Source organism: Lytechinus variegatus, chromosome 1 (assembly GCF_018143015.1).
Source record: "Lytechinus variegatus isolate NC3 chromosome 1, Lvar_3.0, whole genome shotgun sequence".
Taxonomy (NCBI): domain Eukaryota; kingdom Metazoa; phylum Echinodermata; class Echinoidea; order Temnopleuroida; family Toxopneustidae; genus Lytechinus; species Lytechinus variegatus.
Genome location: NC_054740.1, coordinates 49,274,829 through 49,296,168, shown reverse-complemented (window position 1 = coordinate 49,296,168; position 21,340 = coordinate 49,274,829). Strand labels below are relative to the sequence as shown.

The 21,340-nt window shown below is 36.5% G+C and overlaps 2 protein-coding genes across 2 annotated transcripts; both read right to left on the bottom strand.

The window, feature by feature from the left end:
• Nucleotides 1-7,158: 7,158 nt before the first annotated feature.
• On the bottom strand, nt 7,159-9,261 carry LOC121406463 (adhesion G-protein coupled receptor G6-like). Its single transcript, XM_041597472.1, has 2 exons — nt 8,230-9,261; nt 7,159-7,348 (listed from the first exon to the last, which is right to left on the bottom strand). Exons 1-2 carry the CDS (start codon nt 9,184-9,186, stop codon nt 7,181-7,183), a joined length of 1,125 nt encoding a protein of 374 aa, XP_041453406.1. The 5' UTR covers nt 9,187-9,261; the 3' UTR covers nt 7,159-7,180.
• On the bottom strand, nt 9,201-10,671 carry LOC121430855. The gene is made up of 2 exons (XM_041628281.1): nt 9,258-10,671; nt 9,201-9,220 (listed from the first exon to the last, which is right to left on the bottom strand). The coding sequence occupies exons 1-2, from the start codon at nt 10,669-10,671 to the stop codon at nt 9,201-9,203; spliced, it is 1,434 nt and encodes a 477-aa protein (XP_041484215.1).
• Nucleotides 10,672-21,340: the final 10,669 nt, after the last annotated feature.

Here is a 21,340-nt window from a genome sequence, read left to right as displayed (position 1 = left end):
GTCTATTGGGTGTAGTGACCATTCCTTAAGATATGTTGTTACAAAACTGAAAACACAGCGATTACCTCCTCAGTTCTCACGATTCCGATCTTTCAAGTTTTTCAATGAAAATTCATTTCTTAGTGACGTCGAAAGTATTGATTGTAATTATTATTTTATAAATTAAACTGATGTTGATGTCATTTGGAAAAAAAAATCTAGAAACAAACATGCGCCGTATGTATCAGTGCGTAAAAAATAAAAGGATCTCCCTAGATTACGTCGGCTTATAAAGAATTAGCAAGAGATAGATACCAAAAGCAGTTTTATAAGATAATATATGATAAAAATGAATATGAAAGTACTGCTATTTTCAGCTATGTGTATTTCGTAGTTGATCATGTCAAATGCCTTGGAGAAGTCCAGAAAAATACTAGCAACATGAGATCTTTTTCATCAACTGCCTCGGTAACTCTATCGATGAAAAACATTATTTGCATGAACTGTTGAATGTATATTACGAAATTGTGAGTTTAACATTGCAATTCGTAAGAAATTTTATTGTACGAGAATATACTGTTTTTTCTAAAATTTTGGAGAAAGTAATCAGCATGGAAATATGGCGATAGTTACGCAAATTGGAGATTAATACTGTTACGCCGCCACCTTTTTTTTATTTACAACGATTTTATTAACAACGATTGCATAATCAGTCAAATTATCAAGAGAAGTAAGTGATCGGATAACCAGGTTTTTCATAAACCTACGATATATATTTCTTCATTCAGTGAATTGAGAAACAATTGAAAAGGGTCAATTTTTTTTGCACAAGCTTCTTATATTATAATGAAGAGCTGAAAAAAAAATGAGAATTCTACTTTTACATTTTGAATCCCAAGGCGATGTATGAAAAGAAGACATGTTTTTTATTGATTAGTCACTTGTATCATAAGTAAGATTTTGATCAGGCATCCTTTCGTTATAAATATCCGTAACAGTTGCATTTTTATTTTGTATGTGTTCAGGACTTACATGACGATGGGGCCGAACATTAGGCACGACATGGTTTCTACTCATTAAAGAGAGCAGATGTCACAGAAAGAGAAAAGTCGCCTATGAGTAGTAAAAATTCAAATAGAATTTAAATATCAAATAGAACAATATCAGTTGGCAACGCATTGCCCAAGTGATCATTATGAACATAATGTCGATAGAACTAGACCAAACAACCAATGTGATAATGACAACATGAGTTATGTATGTATGTGGATAATGTGAAAACAAATAGCAAGATATGTGCCAATGATGTATGACAATGTTAGTCCGGCAGCCCAGGAGGTTTATTCAACCGAAAGCCGGACAAGCAAATGACCCTATAGCTGGATGGTATGGACCCTGAAGTTTACAAAAATGCATTGCTGCCGGGTTCTATGCGCGGTCTTCCTTCCGAAATGACGTAATATATGACGTCACTACAAAATGGCCCTATTTTACCATTTTGCAGACATTGTACACATAGCATGAAGTCAAGGAAGAATATCTCAGCTAAATCATGCTTGTTTTGTATGAAACTTTAACAATGTATTGTTCAAGTGGTGCACAAGAAATATGCAAAACTTCACGAACATAAATTATTGTTTACATATGCAAATTACGTAATGAAATTTGCATATCATTAGTTTTGGAGATTTCTCGCATAAAAAATTGTCAAAATCGATTCAGAAATTTATTTTCTTTTTTAGTGTACTTTATTTGATATATTTCCTCTCAAGCATTATATCATTGTCTTCATCTATATCTCTACTTTAAGAAAACATATAGCAGTAATTGAAAATGACATTATAGACTGTGATTTCAGCCCCCTTTTCAATATGGTGCGCACATAGAATTCGTGCGTTTTTGGCCTATTTTCACCATATGGTTGAGGTGTGCAAACGATATGCCTACTTTATTGATGTTTCCTGCATTTTGCATGATATTAAATCTTCCAAACAACATATTTTCCTCTTCATTATGTCTCTTGTGATAAATCAATGATTTCAGCAAAAATTGATTGGCCACTGGGCAGTCTATAGGCTACGTTTTCAGCCTAGTTTTCAACAACGAAGCTATACCATGTATGACTGCATCGTTGTAGTCGAGTCGGATAAGGGGGTTCTTATGTACAATCAAAATATTTTTCACTCAGCGATTTTGTATTTGCCTAAAGTGTCTAGTTAATGAATCTTGATGTTCCCTTCCCAAAATCGTGTCCAACGGAGTTCAAAATTGATATCTTTGGCGGCCCTCTTGGACTTTTTTTTAATGAAAATAAATTATTTTCATACTTTATTGCACAAAGTCTGACAAATGGGAAATTTTGAATTAATACGCATTTCACTAGGATTTGGATAGTAGAAATCGGTTGAAATTGTTTTCTGAATAGTCCGGTTAATATATTAAAAAAAAAAAATTCATCAAAAATTTTGAACCAAAATGTTCATGTGCATTGACATGTATCTATTTTATCTTGCATCCGATCGCCTTTGTTGATGTGCCTAACATGCAGAAATGCATATAACGTACTTAGCGATCGATGGAAAGGTATGTAATACTTGTATCATGTGTATGAGGGTAAAAGGCGTTTTCTACACAAAGCAATTTTTATGATAATTAAATCTCTTGAAAAAGATAGAAGTTCGAGGCATTGCTCTGCATTTTCATTTTGCATGCAATTACTCTCGGGCACCTTAACGCATAGTCCCACAAGAACCAGTAAAATGTTACATACAGTACCACACCATTATCCATAGCTTGACTATTATGATATCGTGCTTTTCGGAGCCCCCAATGTGGTAAAATTTTGTTTTGAGTATTAAATGTTTTCCTTTAAATCACTTAGAGACAAAAGAGTAGGCTTTTCTCTATCAGCTACATATAAAGAAGTTGGGGCATAGCAAAGCCTACCCCTCAGGGGGCTGCCAAAGTCACCCAATCTTTTTTTCGTATCTTGCCAATTTCTCGGAAAATTCGTCATTTTGTGTTTCTGCCTTGCGGTAAAGCCCTTGCTTTTGTTTTGTAACCACATAAAGATGACAAAGTAGGATCTTCTTTATCAGTTACATATAAAGATGTGGTAGCACACTGAAGCCTTCCCCCTTCATGGGCTGCCGAACTCTTCCAACTTTGATGTCTATTTTCATTCTTTATTGTAAAAAAATGCAATGTAGCTTTGATTTTAGAAACCACTTGGAAATAAAAGAAGAGGCATTTTTTCTATCAGCTACATGTAAAAAAGTGCTGGCACGTCGACTGCTACCTTCTTCAGAGGCTCCAAGATTGGCAGATTTTCCCCATATTGGAAAAAATATGGAAAAGGGGTGGGTGACTTTCGGAACCCCCGGAGGGGATAGACTTTGCTGTGCAACCACTTATTAGCAGCAGATTGAAGAAAGTCTACTCCTTTAATTCCACGTAGTTTCAAAAGAATGAAACTGGCTTCACCATATAGCAGAAACACTTTTTGCCTGAATGGGGGCTCGAAAATAGCACATTTTCCCATAAACAGGTAAAGTATGGAAAAAGGGTAGGTGATTTCGGCGACCCCCTAAGGGGGGTATGTTCCAATATGCCAACAGCTCTTTATATGTTACAGATAGAGGAAACTCTACTCTTTCGTCTCCATATAGTTTAAAAGCAATAAGAGTAGTTTTACTACATAGCAGAAACACCTTTTGCCTCAATGGGGGCTCGAAAATAGCATATTTTCCCATAAATAGTTAAATTATGAAATAGGGTATGTGATTTTGGGGACCCCCTAAGGGGGGTATGTCCCAATATGCCAACACCTCTTTATATGTAGCAGATAGAGGAAACTCTACTCTTTCGTCTCCATATAGTTTGAAAATAATAAAGGTGGCCTTACTACATAGCAGAAACACTTTTGCCCAATGGGGGCTCGAAAGTAGCATATTTTCCCATAAATAGTTAAAATATGGAAAAAGGGTAAGTGATTTCGGAGACCCCCTAAGGGGGTATGTTCCAATATGCCAACACCTTTTTATATGTAGCAGATAGAGGAAACTCTACTCTTCCGTCTCCATATAGTTTAAAAGCAATAAGAGTAGTTTTACTACATAGCAGAAACACCTTTTGCCTCAATGGGGGCTCGAAAATATCATATTTTCCAATAAATAGGTAAATATGAAAAAAGGTTAGGTGAATTTGGCGACCCCCAAAGCAATATGTTTCAATATGCCAGCACTTCTTATATGTAGCAGATAGCGGAAAGTCTACTCTTTCGTCTCCATATAGTTTGAAAATAATAAAGGTGGCCTTACTACATAGCAGAAACACTTTTGCCTCAATGGGGGCTCGAAAATAGCATATTTTCCCATAAATAGGTAAAATATGGAAAAAGGGTAAGTGATTTCGGAGACCCCCTAAGGGGGTATGTTCCAATATGCCAACACCTTTTTATATGTAGCAGATAGAGGAAACTCTACTCTTTCGTCTCCATATAGTTTAAAAGCAAGAAGAGTAGTTTTACTACATAGCAGAAACACCTTTTGCCTCAATGGGGGCTCGAAAATAGCATATTTTCCCATAAATAGTTAAAATATGAAATAGGGTAGGTGAATTTGGCGACCCCCCAAGGGCAATATGTTCCAATATGCCAACACCTCTTTATATGTAGCAGATAGAAGAAACTCTACTCTTCCGTCTCCATATAGTTTTAAAGCAATAAGAGTAGTTTTACTACATAGCAGAAACACCTTTTGCCTCCATGGGGGCTCGAAAATAGCACATTTTCCCATGAATTTGCAAATTACGTAAAAGGGGCGGGTAACTTTGGCAGTTCCCAAAGGGGGTATAGGCTTTACTGTACCAGCACTTCTTATATGTAGCAGATAGAGGAAAGTCTACTCTTTCGTCTCCATATAGTTTGAAAATAATAAAGGTGGCCTTACTACATAGCAGAAACACTTTTGCCCAATGGGGGCTCGAAAGTAGCATATTTTCCCATAAATAGTTAAAATATGGAAAAAGGGTAAGTGATTTCGGAGACCCCCTAAGGGGGTATGTTCCAATATGCCAACACCTTTTTATATGTAGCAGATAGAGGAAACTCTACTTTTTTGTCTCCATATAGTTTAAAAATAATAAACGTGGTTTTACGAAATAGCAGAAGCACTTTTTGCCCCAATGGGGGCTCGAAAATAGTATATTTTCCCATTAATGGGCAAAATACGTATAATTATCGGGTAACTTCAGCAGTCCTCAGAGGGGGTAGGCTTTGCTGTACCAGCACACCTTTTTTGTAGCAGATAGAGGAAACTCTACTCTTGTCTCCATATAGTTTAAAAACACTGAAAGTGGCCTTACTACACAGCAGCAACACTTTTTGCCTCAATGGGGGCTTGAAAAAGCATATTTTCCCACAAATAGGTAAAATATGAAAAAGGTGGGTAATTTCGACGCTCCCTGAAGGGGGTATGCTTCAGTATGCTAGTAGCAGATAGAGGAAACTCTACCCTTCTTATCTCCATGTAGTTTAAAAAGAATGAAAGTGGCTTTATCCCATATCAGAAACGTTTTTTGCCTTAATATGGGCTCCAAAGTGGCATATTTTCCAATAAATGGGTAATAATGGTATTTGCCCTTTATCTAAGCAAATAGAGACATACATACTGTCATGAAGCGTTACAGTATTATCGGTATATTATATCCTCTTTCGTGTCGAATGCTGATATTTTGAAATAGTTGTTGATGTTAATGATTGAACAGATAGATATAAATGCACATGCAAACTTTTGACCAAAATCATGCCCATTTCGGGATAAATTTTATTTAAAAATATATCATCAGAAAACGAATTAAATCGATTTATACTATCCCAATCATAGAGAAATGCGATTAAAAGATTATCCCATTGTCAGACTCTGTGCAATAAAATATGAAAGTAATTGATTTTCATTTATAAAAAAAGTCCAAGAGGGCCGCCAAAGATATCAATTTTGAACCCCATTGGACACGATTTTGGAAAGGGAACATCAAGACTCATTAACTAGTCACTTTAGACAAATACGAAAACGTTGAGTGAAAAATTGAGTGAAAAATATTTTGATGGTACACAGGAATTTCTTATCCGACTCGACTTCAACGATGCAGTCTTACATGGTATAGGTTCGTTGTTGAAAACTAGGCTGAAAACGTGGCCTCTAGACTGCCCAATGGGCAATCAATCTTTGCTGAAATCATTGATTTATCACCAGAGTCAAATGAAGATGAAAATATATCGTTTGGAAGATTTAATATCATGCAAAATGCAAGAAGCAATAATGAAGTAGGCATATCGGTCGCCCACCTCAGCTATATGGTGAAAATAGGCCAAAAACGCACGATTTCTATGTGCGCACCATATTGAAAAGGGGGTTGAAATCACAGTCTATAATGTCATTTTCAATTACTATTATATGTTTTCTTGAAGTAGAGATATAGATGAAGACAATGATATTATGCTTGAGAGGAAAAATATCAAATAAAGTACACTAAAAAAGAAAATAAATTTCTTAATCGATTTTCGACAATTTTTTATGCAAGAAATCTCCAAAACTAATGATATGCATATTTCATTACGTAATTTGCATATGTAAACAAGAATCTCTGTTCGTGAAAATTTGCAAATCTCTTGTGCACTATTTGAACAATACATTGTTAAAGTTTCATAAAAAAACAAGCATGATTTGGCTGAGATATTCTCCCTTGACTTCATGCTATGTGTAGAATGTCTGAAAAATTGTGAAATAGGGCCATTTTGTAGTGACGTCATATATTACGTCATTTCGGAGGGAAGATCACGCACAGAACCCGGCAGCAATGCATTTTTGTAAACTTCAAGGTCCATGCCATCCAGCTATGGGGTCATTTGCTTGTCCGGCTTTCGGTTGAATAAACCTCCTGGGCTGCCGGACTATGTACATGGGTGTGTGTGTGTGTGAATGTGCATATTTCGCCTTTCCCTTTCTTCATTTTAGGTGTACATGACTTGTATTAATTGCTCTATTTATTTATTTTCAAGTGGTAATTTGTTGTTGCCCTTCTAATCTTGTAATAATATTTCTATGTACGAATGCACAATTTGATGATGTTTTAATGATTATCAAGAATAAATTGAATTTAAATTGAATTATTTACACATTAAAATTCCAGAAGTAATCATCTACCCTGCCGTCCACAGTCGCCAAATGTTGCTATTACACATGAAGCTTATGAATATAAAGAGCCCTTGTAGTGTGTTGAGTAGAATGAATATATACCATAGGGCCGCGAAATCAAGGTACGTAGCGGCGAATCCAAAGAACCAAGTAAACCCCATAAGAGTCGAAATCTGTTCGATAGAGAGAGAGAGAGAACATTGGAGAAGGGGTTATTTTAAATTTCTACTTATAGAAAATATGAATGTTAAGTTAATTTACTTGATAACATGTCCGCATTTCAATGAAGAGTTTGCCGAATGTGGACGCAAGATTAGTACATCACCCGAGAGTTCAATCTAAATAAGCATGTGTGTACATGGTTGATGTGTGAGTACACTACTTATCATAACACGAATTTTATGCATTTTTTCTGTACCGATTGAAAAACCTGAAATGGATAATTCGCTATATATGCAGGATTATTTTTGAAGCAGAAGGGCGACGTTCCCTTTCGCTATACATCTGCCGAATAATGTGCCTTGAATATAAACAGAACATGTAAGTGAGAGAACCATGTACACACTTCTAATGTTGGGCAACCTACTGTCCACTGTGTTGGGTAATGTATGATGGTAATGAAATACATATATTCTTGGCAATTATTATCCAATTGAGCAAATTACCAATTATTAGTTTTATTAACCAATTTTGCGGCAGATTTCATCCAATAGTTGCGTGTAGAGTATGTTGCCCAGGGTTGGTCAAGAGTTGGGCATTTTAGGCCCAAATATTTTAAGAGTGTATGATTGCAGAATGCTGCGAAAATGGTGTATCTCAAATGTTTTAACTGATATTTTATAATTGATTCCAAAGTAGAACGACCAGCTCTTAACAATTTAGAAGAAGTGGCGGTCTTTATTTCTCTGAACACTAATACAATGTTCTCCTTAGCTATTTACGTGTATAGACAAATCTAACTAGAATTCCTTTTCTCCTATGAATACACTTTTAATGTAATCGTTATTTTTTGTTTCTATTTCATAAAAGTTGGACGAAAGCAAATTCTTTGTACCTTCATTGATATTCGGAGGTTCCTCCTAGCCTCTGTCCTGCGTTTCCTCGAGTCGTTCTTGAACATATCTCCTCGAGATGTGCAGAGATGATACACTGTAGCTACGAAAACTACCGCGTTCAAGACAAGGATAAGCGTGATGGGTAAAACGAAGGCTATCAGATTCGCACTGGCGTCACCAAGCCAACAACCTCTAGAGATATCACCATAGGTTAGTGATGTCCGCCTCAAGAGGTGCAATATCAGGCTAGGAATGATGATAAGAAGGGGAAAAGCCATGGCAGAGGTGATGTATGTGATAAATACGCTCGGTTTTACGCCACGAGTAGACTTCGTTTTCCTCCGACCGAACGTGCGGTACAGCTCGAAAGCAATCAAAAGCGTATAGGTAAAGACAGAAAGCCAAACGTAGTGTGCTACTACTGAAAGTATAGCGCATGCGTTAGCATTAAACCTTGCGGCACCAAGAAACACAACCAAGAGAAGCTGTCCAAGGAGCAGGGTGCCGGCGAGCGCCATGATTAGCTTCACGAATGTAGTCTTCCGTAACAGTGGGAAACGTGTATAGGTCAGAAGGGTAAGCATCAACGCTATAATCGATATGACACATCCAACAAGCGTCAAGATTTGATGGGGAGCCTGAAAGATACGATCGGAAACGTTTTGCATTGATGAACAAACAAAAACGTGTGTTCGATTCCATCGACTAATAGTTATGCTTATTTGTAGTGGATTTCCAATTGACACAGCAGCAGGGTTAAAAAAATCATAGCCATCAAGACTTTTATTGACCTCAGCGAAATGAAGCTCACACCATCTTACAATACAAGATTGTTCGATGTAAGACATAGTGAGATCTTTGGTTGAAGCATTTACAAAATGTAAATGTGTCTTTAATTTTCTCGTAAGAACGACGTATGTACAATCTTCATTGAGACAATTGTTGTGCTGCGTCATGGTATTCGTTGAGTTTAAAGCATCGTCCAGATTGCTAAGACATAAAGTTCTAGGCAAGGCATCCTGATTACGACAATCTCGATCTAGTTGCCGGGGAATAAAATCAGCAGGAGCGATAACAGAGTTTATATTTATATCTGAAATCAAGTCATCAAAATAACGTCCATATTCACTGTAATCAAGCCATACTGTTACATTTAAGACCGATTTACATCTTTTCGAGAGAGGCGTGGAAATTGTACCGCCATTTCTAGGAAAACAAAACGCTAAATTATCAAGAACTTGAAATTTATTTAGTGGAACTTTGAAAAGATCCTCTAGGAAGTATAGTAGTGAGGACAACACTGTACTTTCGTTTATATTTTGGACACGTTCATTATTCAATCGAATCTCTGCCGTTATTTCATAGCCATGTGACGTGGTATTATCACATAAATCATCAATTGTTGCTTTAAAGTCACATTTATCATCAAATCCCGAGCTCTCCAGACTTCCCTTCTCACAGCTTTTCACATTTTGCTCGAATGACTCTTTCTTGGTTATCTTAAAAAGTGTTTCTATAGTAGGAAGGTCGAAGAAGATTGATACTGGTACTACGAAGTGAAGTCTATAGGTAAAAACGTCACTTTCTATATATTCTGAACTAGGTCCAGAACGTTCTCGTTGGCAAACGTCTTGTGACGGTGTTCCACCATGAATATTACTGTCGATGTTATTGCGAGAGATATCACACTGCAAGCAATGAGGATTGTTGTATTTCCTGCGCCCAACGGTAATAGGTGCCTTGTACAATGCACAGGCCTTTGAAGATGACGAATCCGCTACGGATTCTCCACATAATGCAGCATCCTCGTTGGGATTTTTATAGGGAACACAACACGAACAAGTTCTTAATTTGGCAAGGATTAGTGGATTCGCAGGTTTCATTTCTAGGTCGCTACATTTCTCTTGCAAATGTGACCATGAAGACGAAACGTTTATATTCTCTTCCGAACAATTCCCGAAGACTGTCCAGCTTGTGACGTCACGTGGTTCCATCCCATTGCAAAAGGCGCAGAAGATGTTCTTGAACGTGATCCCCTGTTGGTTGTCAACTCGAAGCCAATGAATGACACTGTCGTTCTGATCGTATCGCTCACATAGTTCGCGAGTTTCCGTGATAAGCCAGTCGGTGGGACATCGTCCGACCATAAAGTACGATTGCATCGAATGTCGAGGTGAATTGGCAATAACAATCTCACACGTCGTAAGACCGACTTCCCGGTCGTAAACATAGTCAATATAACGGCGATTGCACGTTGTAGCGAAGTCCCAGCAGCAATCCCCATACCCGACGCAAGCATCGTCACAATTGCACACGGTACTGTTCGAGACGCCACATCCAATATCATCGCAAGTTTGATGATGTTCACACACGTTTACTGTAATGTTATAGAGGGTCACGTTGAGTTCTGAAACAAAGAATGATACAGATGCGTTTGACATGGACAAATCAAGGCACTGGAATGGGAACAAGAGGAGTAGAACCGATTTCCAGTGACGTCATACTCGAAGCCACCGAAAAATTATGAGCTATATAGAGCTTATCTCACCCATATGAAATCTTTTAACAGAACGTGAGAAAAACCATGCACTCTCCTACCATTAACATAAGTTTGATACCAATTTTGCCCGCTATAAGTCACCCTATGATGTAAGAACATGAAACAGGATGGGAATGGTAGCAGAAAGTATTGAATTCCCTTTATAAAGAACAGAAATCGCATGATTGACCAAATGATTTGCATGAGAAGAGCTTTTTGATAATGGATGTTGGCAGAATAGACAATATCTTTAAAGATGGATACTGGGAAAACGTCTTATAAGGATCCATTGACTTACATTCGAATAGGGAGTTCATATTCTTAGAGATATCTCCCAATTTCAACCCCCTCCCACTTCACACTTCCAATGAAGTGTGTCAGGAAATAAGAGAAATAATTTGAAAAGAATATTCGAATTAAATTCTTTGTGTAATTCAACCGTCTACTAAGCGATAAAATTGCTATTGTGTACTATGCCCTGCAGATTCAAAGGTTGGATCATCCTTAATTTTATTTATTTATCTATCTATTTACAAGCAACCTCTAGCCACTACACCATTGCGGGTTCACAATTATTCCCTTCGAGAAAGCTAAAAATATAAATAATTGAAATCTAAATAATGGGTAAAATATGAGTATGATAATGTCTGATTTGCACTTGAAAAAAATGAATTCAATATCAAATTTGGTACAAATTCCTCCCTTACAAGCAACTGGAGATATAGAGGACAATATTTACATTCCTAAGTACGAGTTTTGTTATGACTCACATGTAGGAAAAAATAGTGTTAGAATTGTTTAGTCATCTTTTACCTTTTTTGAGGAAAATGTTATTATGTTTCAATACATGTACTTTGCCTAAATGGTATTGCGTATTTGATAATTATCAAGTAACACGTTAATATAAATCCCGTTGTTCTCTGTCACGTAGTATATCTGTCTCCTTACGAATATCACAGGCCGTACATCGTCGTATATACACTCTGCCCATGTTACTTCCATCAATTCAATCAAAAGGTCAAGATGCTTTCTAATTTCATTAAGACATTGATCACACATCGCTTGCGAGTGCAGTTGCATGAGTCCGCGGCGAGTCGCGACGTACCAGTATTGACACGATTGAGATCGAGATAAAACCCACGGTGCTCGTAAAGGCGGTTTTCCACTAGGGCGCGGACAAGACCGGGGGGGGGGAGTTTCATCAACATTTTTGTATGACAAGTTGTCAGTTCTGACAACTTTCCTTGATTTTGATTAGCTGAGAGGTACTGTTACTATGGTAATTGTCGGATAAATCAGTACTTGTCGGATAAAATCCTTTCATGAAATGCTCCCCAGGAAGGGTTGCGGAAGCAACTTTTTGTAATTTCGGCATGCTGTCCGCAACCAAATTCCGTAAAAGATTATGCAAATGATCTTGTCCGAGGACACAACCAGGACTGTCTCCGTATTGTCTTAGGACATTCCTGGGACTGTCCTAGGACAGGATTATCGGAATAATTTTTTCGACGTTTGGCGCGGACAGCATGCAAATCGTATAAGGACAGAAGCAGACACATTTAGGAAAACGTAACGAGTGGTAAATTCAAGGACTAGGACAATTAGAGTTACTTTCGGACAACCTGCGAATACTCGTTCATATATTAAAAAAAAAAATTTAGGGGTACTATTTGGGGATTTGGGGTGCTTTTTTATGAACCTTGATTTGCTATTAAGTCCGAGTCCGGAGAAGGCGAGAATAATGAAATCCGTCATGAAAATACTTTACTTTTTTTTACACATTTATCGACTACAAAGACTATATAGGATTTTCTTTTCTTTCAACTCAGATTGCATCCATGTGTGGAAATTCCAGGGGGATGTGTCCCCTTACTTTTTTGTCGAAGGGGGGGGGGCGATATCAATTGCCCCCCCCCTTCTCCCCACTTTTTTGGAGGGAGCAAAGCATGAAAAAAATGCAAGAAAAGAAAAAGAAGGGAAGAGGAAAAATAAGAGAAAGACGTGTGAATAAAACAAGATGAGGGAAAAATATCTTTCATGTCACTACATTTTCTCTTACGCTTCATGCTCGCATTGCCTAATCTATGAGATACATTTACCTTTTTAATAGACTTATATGGAATTTAAAATATGATTAAACTTTGGATTTAAATATACAAAACATTTCTCAGATATCGAGCTTTCATTATCTGTTTTTTTTAATCGACTTTTTGTGAAGTTTTATGTAAAATTACAGTTTTATGGTCTAAATATTAACAAATACAGCTCTCGCTGACAGTTTATCAACAGTTTCGGCTCGCAATTTACTCTCGCATTAGTATTATTATTATTTCATTTTCATTTAATTTATTGGTTTGTGCAACATTTTTTATAACAAAATTCTGGACAAGAAAATACATATCTGAAACTTTACATCAAGATAATGAACAATACACTCTAAAAAAATGAAGTGCTAATTTAGCTCTTAAAGAGCGTGTATAGTGACTTCACTTCATTTTTAGTTTCGTATATAAATCATCAAATATATCTTAAATAAATGAAAATCATTAAGTGGTATTTTCTGTTACACAATGAATAGGATGGTTGCAAGGGTCGTCACAAAAGCAAAGATTGAAAACGTAACAACCCTAGAAAATAGCCAAAATAATTAATATCTATTGTCTATTAACCCACGCGTCCTGTTCCTTATTACGAAATGCCGAGTTTATTGGCCTTAATGTCATTTTTGCGCTCTCATTACGCTTATTAGAATGAGTAAATATTTTCATGATTACCTAATAATCATTTTGTCCCTATTTTCAGAATCAAATATGGAAGAGATTCTTCTCGCGCTTAGGAAGACTAATGGGAAGATTATAGTCATTATAGTCATATGATGACCAGATATCCCCGGTCGCACTTCAAAATACATGTAATAACAAATATCAGCTGGCGCTTCGCACTCGCATCTCTTATTAAGAGCGATCCCTACCCACTTTCCTATACAGTGCTCGAAATAGCGCTTAAATTCACCTTTTTTCAGATCGGAATATTGAATATTTTCAGCTTGCGCTTCGCGCTCACATTATTGATATTATAATAAAAATATAATTAGAATGTCCAGCAAGATTCTAGGTCTGAATCTAAACACGCGCATTTTTTTATCAGGCCAGATCGTATACAAACATTTCTGCTGGCGCTTTGCGCTGGAAGTAATTATTTGTTCCATATGCATCTTCTTCAGGGTCACAAACATGGCCCAAAATGTCTAAATTTCAGGACAAAAGAGAAAGAAAAAAAGCTCACGCTTCTCAATCACATTTTATGTTTACGAGAAACATGTTTTGTGCAAGAGATTTTTTCACAAAGGCCTATTTGTTTTTGTGAAAGAGCCGTGGTGAAGTGGTTCTGACGCTTGCCTTGTAAACAGGGGGTCGTGTGTTCGAATCCGACCGCGGTCTATAGCGTCCTTTGGCAAGGCGTAATCCATACTTTGCCACTCTCGACCCGGGTGTTAAGTGGGTACCCTGTCGGATGCGAAAGTTATTGTATGTTTGAATTGCCAGCGCCATTTTGAGGCTGCAATGAATGCAAGAAATTCTTCCCAACGAGTGGAAATTGTGCCCTTTACATGCGGGATTGAAATGAATCCAATGACTTGGGTAATAACTTACTATAAAGTGCTTTGAGCCGTCCTGAGAAAGCGATATGTAAAAACTAGCTATCATTACTGTTATTATTATTATCAATGAGATTAGTATCTCATTCCCGATCAAAGTCGGAATATAAACTTTAATTTCAGTTTGAAATGTATGACTGCATTATTTATTTTGTTACGATATTTGTCAAATTGTGTTCTATTTGTTAAGTCAAGCGCTGCCTGAACTGTCATATTTTCAACCGAGTACATTGAAATAATGTAGTTCATAATTAAACGTTGCTTGACACACCTTTTTTGTTCAGTATAAAACATGTCGGATCGCATCATTACCAGCTTCACTAATACAAGGAATATTTGAAATGTCCACTTTTCAGATCAGAAGAATATGCTTGAAATTTTCCTCTTTCAAGTCTGTAACCCCTCCCACCCCCCAAAAAAATCAGCTCGCGTGATATGTTTAAACCACTGCTTGAAATACTAAGTTTTCAGGTTTGTTTAGTTATATACAAATTGATTGATTGATTGATTTTATTGTTTACTTCTGCAATTACATAATTCGTATAGAATACATTTTCCATAACATAACAAACATAGTATATTGATAATTTTTTTGGCATGAATCATAACTAAATGTACTAAAATTATCATTACAAACAAAATTGATCTCATACCAAATTAGTTAACATTTACAATTTGCAGGACAAGGATTGTCATCATAAGCAGATTGCTTGAAAAAATGACAACCCCAGGTTAAAACTCATTGATTAATATAATACATTAATACAGCAGAATCGATATACAGTACATTTTATGAAAAACAGCAGTAATCTAATTTGAGCATTGAAGATGGAGATGATAAGGATGAAGATGACGGTGAAATGGTGAAGATGAAGGTGATGGAGAGGATGATGATGGTGATGATGCCTTAATGACACAACGACACAGAAATTTTACTTCAAATATTCTGATATCAACATGGATTTAACGTTTGCTTTAAATGAGTAAAGGGACGTGGATCTTTTTATAGATTCTGGTAGAGAGTTCCACAAATCAGGACCATGGTGTCTTATGGATCTCTGCGCAATAAGCAATTTGGGGTTGATTAAATGGAAATTAGAAGAGTTCCGCGTAGGGTATGAATGGATAGATGTGTTCATAGTATAAAAATTGTGAAATGAAGGTGGGAGCATGTTATTTACGTATTTGAACATAAGCAGTAAGCTTTGAAAAGAATTTATGTCAAAAATAGTTAGAGTCTTTAGTTTATGGAATAATGGATTTGTGTGTGATAAATATTGCGAATTAGTACAAATTCGAATTGCTTTTTTCTGTAATAAATATATTGTATTAATTTTAGTTTTTGCACACGTTGCCCAAACTATATTGCAGTACGATATATACGGCAATATCAATGAATTGTAGAGTAAAACGAGTGTAGTATGAGGAATTATGTTTTTCATTTTGTAAAGTACACCTACGTTTCTGGAGATGTTAGTAGTTATACAACGTATATGTTCATTCCAATTTAAATTTTCATCTATTGTGACACCTAAAAACTTTGTTTCTTTTTTCCTTTTGAGTGGAATATTATCTATGCTTATGTCGTATGGAAACTCAGTAATATGTGAACTTGTATGCTTAAAATACATAAAGTTTGTTTTGTCTATATTAAGTGATAGCCTATTACATTTAAACCATAAAGATAGTTTAGGTAATTCACGATTAAATGTATCTACTAAAGTTTCTAAGCTAGTGTGTGAACAAAAAATGTTTGTGTCATCGGCAAATAATACTAATGATAATAAAGGCGTTACAGTAGTCAAATCATTAATATATATAAGGAAAAGTAGGGGGCCAAGGATCGATCCTTGTGGAACTCCGCATTTTATTGTCTGAAAATTAGAAGAAATATTATTGTGAGTGACATATTGTTTTCTATCAGTCAAATAACTCTCAAACCATGATAGTGTGATTCCCCGAATTCCATAATTTTCAAGTTTTTTAAGTAAAATCTGGTGGTCAAGAGTGTCGAATGCTTTGCTTAGGTCCATGAATACTCCTATTATGTGTTCTTTATTTGTCATTGCATTTGTAATTTTATCGTATATTTGTATTAAAGCCTGATCAGTTGAATGCCCTTTCCTGAATCCATATTGGTTTGAATTTAGAAACTGAAAAGTATCTAGGAACTTATAAAGTCTTTTGTAAATAATCTTCTCTAATATTTTGGATATGCTGGGGAGAATAGAAATAGGCCTATAATTTGTTATTTCATGTGGATTGTCTTTTTTTAAAACAGGATTTACCTTTGCAATTTTTAGGGGATCTGGACATTTACCGGTGCTGATCGACAGATTAAAAACATGACACAATGGAGTGACAATATAATGTATGATCTGCTTAAGAAGGAAAGTACTAATTCTATCATATCCCTTTGATTTGCTGGATTTGAGATTTTTTGTTATTTCAATTATTTCCTGAACATTTGTGGGGTTAAAGAATAGGGAAGAATTGATGGGTGTGGGAAGAAATTTTGCAAAACTTTGGTTTGGTCTGGCAAGGTTGTTTGCCAAAGAGGGTCCTATGTTAACGAAAAAGGAATTAAAGGTATCAGCTACATCATCTGAATTTATTGCAGCAGCATGAACTGTGAAATTGTCTTTAGGTAATACTTTGGGTTTCTTGCCAATCAAATCGTTGATGATCTCCCATGTGGCTTTCATGTTTGATTTAACTTTGTTAAGTTTCTCGGAATAAAACAATTTGCGAGAAGCCCGAATTATATTGGTTAGTCTATTTCTATAAGTTTTATATTTATTTTTGTTTTGAATAGAAGGGTTCTTTAAAAATGTCTTGTATAGTTTATTTCTGGTATGTATGGATCGTAGAATAGCTTTAGTAATCCATGGCATTTTTGCTTTTCTTTTTTTGATAGGTGATAGAGGAAAATTTTTATCGTAATATTTCTGCAATTTTTGGTCAAAATTTGTGTAAGCAATATCTGAATTTGACTCATTAAATACATCTAACCATTCCTCAATCGCAAGATCACTTTTAAACGATTCAATATTTATAACACCCCTTGACTCCATTCTTCGTTACTTTTTGTTATTTTGTTTTCTTGTTTATGTCCCGTTGTCCCTCTAGCCAACTGACCACAAATGACTTTTGCTACTTGTGCAAACGTTCCATTTATATTTGAATTGGATCCACACATTCCTAATACCTTCCACTTGCCTTCTTTTTCCAGCCTGTCCCTGCGTTCTCGATTCACTTCGCTTGCCTTCTTTTTCCTGTCCGCGCGTTCCCGAATCACTTCGCATGCCTTCTCTTTCCTGTCCGCGCGTTCCCGAATCACTTCGCTTGCCTTCTTATTCCAATCCGCACATTCCTGAAACATTCCGCATGGCTTCTTCTTTTCTCCTGAAACTGACCTGATCGCGGAAGGTTTCCGGAAGACGTGGAATTGATCAGGAACGATGGGACGTCATCGGGACATCGTCAGGACAAGGTCCCGAAGATGTCAGAAATTCAATATCCGCGTCCAAATGAGATGCGGACAAATTTTGATTCCCGAACACAATGAGCCCGTTGGAAAAAAAATTTTGACATAAAAAACTCTGGTAAATAAGAAAAACTCTGGCAAACGAAATTATGCCATTGAAAATTACACATTAAGAACTCTGGCAAAATATTTGCCACAGTTTTTTTTAAGGCAAAAGTTGTATGCAACGGGCCCCAGAGAGGGTTTAGGACAACGTGCGGATACTCCCAGGAATGTCCGGAAAGGTTGCGGAAGGGTCGCGGATTACAATTATTACATTTCGCGACTTGTCTTGACACTGTCCTAGCCCTAGTGGAAAAGGGGTATAATGAAAGAGCATGAAGCTGTAAATTACAGACCTTCAAAAGGCATATTTTTGCCCTTATTTTACGGCAACCAAATTCGAATGGCATGTACGTTGACCCTAAAATGATATCGATATGTCAACCAAAGGAAAAGGGGTTTGAATCTCAAGCGCCATTACGGTAGTACCTGGGGCCCATATGATAACACAAAGCTTAGCAATGATCGTAGAACATTATATATATAGGATATATTATACTTATACTATATTTCCTTCTTGTAGCCCTATATAATAACTTAACATCCCATGATCGCCACGTCTGTCTTTGTCACAATTCTTTTAAAAACTATTAAAGGGGAATGAAACCTTTGGAACAAATAGGCTTGTGTATAAACAGAAAAATCAAAGAATAAGAATAAAGCAAGTTTGAGAAAAATCGGACAAATAATGAGAAAGTTATGAGCATTTGAATATTGCAATCACTAATGCTATGGAGATCCGCCCATTGGCAATGCGACAAGAATGTGTGATGTCACTGATGAACAACTTTCCCTTTTGTGGACCATAAAATACCCTCAAAATGTCTCTTTTTGCTTTTTCTTATGATGATACAAACTCTTTATCCATAATGTATTCTTAAAAAAATATGTATTACATGCCCTCATGTAGAAAGAACACATGATCTATGGATAGATGTGATGAAAGAGGCAATTTCAAGTGAAATATATACTAAAGTAATGGGGAGAGTTGTTCACAAGTGACATCACACATCTTTGTCGCATTGCCAGTTTGCTATCTCCATAGCATTAGTGATCGCAATATTCAAATGCTCATAACTTTCTCATTATTTGGCCGATTTTTCTCAAACTTTCGTTGATCTATTTCTTTGATTTTTCTGTTTTCACACAAGCTATCTTGTTCCAAAGGTTTCATTCTCCTTTAAGTTCATTTTTACTTACGTTCCCTACTATGTCCATCCCCAAATGAAGTTACGTTGGAAGCAATTCCCTCGTTAATACAACACAAACATGCCATAATCAAGAAGATGACCTCTCCGTGGCGACAGGCATGCCAAGTCCAGATTGGATAGCCCATCTTGGCTACTTCATGGGAAATTCAAGATAGGTAGATAGATACATACTCCAAACATCAAGATTCATCGACATTCTCGCATATTGTCCCCATTCCTCACACCATTTCAATTATGACGTTTTGGGGACGGGTAATGCATTAACCGTCCGAAGAAGTGCATTACTGAAATAAGAGTCCACAGTAATGGTCATCATTTATATATTACTGTATCCGTCACTGCCGTCGTCTTGTATCTTTACTCCTCTCTGATGTGGTAGAAACTCCTGGACGACGTATGTTATCTGAACAATCAAAATAAAGCAATACTGATCGCATATGCCAATTATCTTGCTCAGACCATTCAGACTGAATGAAAAATTTATTGAATAACAGTTATTCAACATTTCAGCTTTCTTATACAGAACACATGTCATACCACGAGCAATATCTATCAAAGATTGATTGTACGGCAAACTGGTCGATTATGCATTTTACTATGATTATATCCAAATGAATGAAAGTTGTTAAGAAATTCATTCATGTGTAAGTTGCACTCTCCCCACAAAGGATGAACAGTGAAATGTTGGTGAATAACACATTGTTCAAATAAGATTATAGCCAATTTGATCACTTAAAAACCATGAACAGAATTTTCGCAGACACCGTTAAACCGAGAATTAAATTTTTCCACTCATAAATCAATCAAAAACGCAATAAAAATTGTACAGTATGACAAACTCCAAGTTGGCTGGAAAAATACAACTGCGTTATTGGGCACGTTGTTCTACTAATAGAATCAGAGATGGGCAGTATCCTTTATAGACGTACCATGTCTACTGTCGAATTCATCAGATATATCTTAGAATCGTCGTGATCGTTGGGCGTCACATATCTGGAATTAAATTCAAAGTTTGCATTCCGATACTTCCAACTAGGATGGGACAAATTACACCATTAGAGAGTAGCGAACTTAGTGTATACAGATCTCTAAAACGCTCTCCGATCTTGGTGTATATCGTTGGTGATGCGCTCGAATAAAAGTTTATCGGGTACATACTCCATCAGCACGTTCAATGAGTAATGGCTGCATGTAAGAAGGTCGAGCTATCTGACGAGTGAAAATGAATAAAGGGTAAGAAAGCACGCAGCAGAGGGCACGCCGCGGCGGGTCATTTAGATTGTGGCAGAGTACGAAGTGACACAAGTTGTGTCGCTCCCTTTAAACTGTTAAATTGCTTGCATTCTCAATCATCGCATAGGCGGATCCAGCTTTTGGCGAAAGGGGGGAGGGCGCAATGCCGAGCGGCGGACATATTTTGGCACTTCACCGGCGCCATAAAAGAAAATGTTGAAAAAAAGTGTCAAGTCTGTCCCTGTCAAATGCTCTTTTCAAAATGTAGGATTTCCAGTCATGCCATTTTGCGTGACCACGCGCAGATAATATTTCCGTGAGGGGACAAGACTCGAACAAATTTTTGAAAAAAAATATAAAAACGAGTGAACGGACCGAGCTGCTCAATGGGGCGATTATTTTTTTCCAAGTGTAATAAAAGTATATAATGCATATCTCACATTTGGACATTTTTCATAGTTTTCATGAAATGTTTAGGAAACAAAATTTGTTTTCACAACAGCTGATCGCAAATTTGCTCCCCCCCTTGCTGCGTACGACCATTCCCTGAAGTCCACTTAAACATATCTCATTATAACAGAAAATATACAACAATGTAAACATATAATCTTTCTAAAACATATATAGAGAGAGATTGAAAAACTTATTAAAGAAGAAACAAGCAAAAAGTAACACAAATTATGCATGTTATGTGCGATTTCAAAATCTTTTATTGCGATGAGGCCAATACTTTTGTATATTAATAGAGATACAATTTGTTTCACTTTATATATATATATATATATATACAGGGGCGTCGATCCTTTTTTCAGATTTGGGGGGCAAAATCATGAATCAACTTTCCAAAGGCGCTCGATATCACACACAAACACGCGCACAC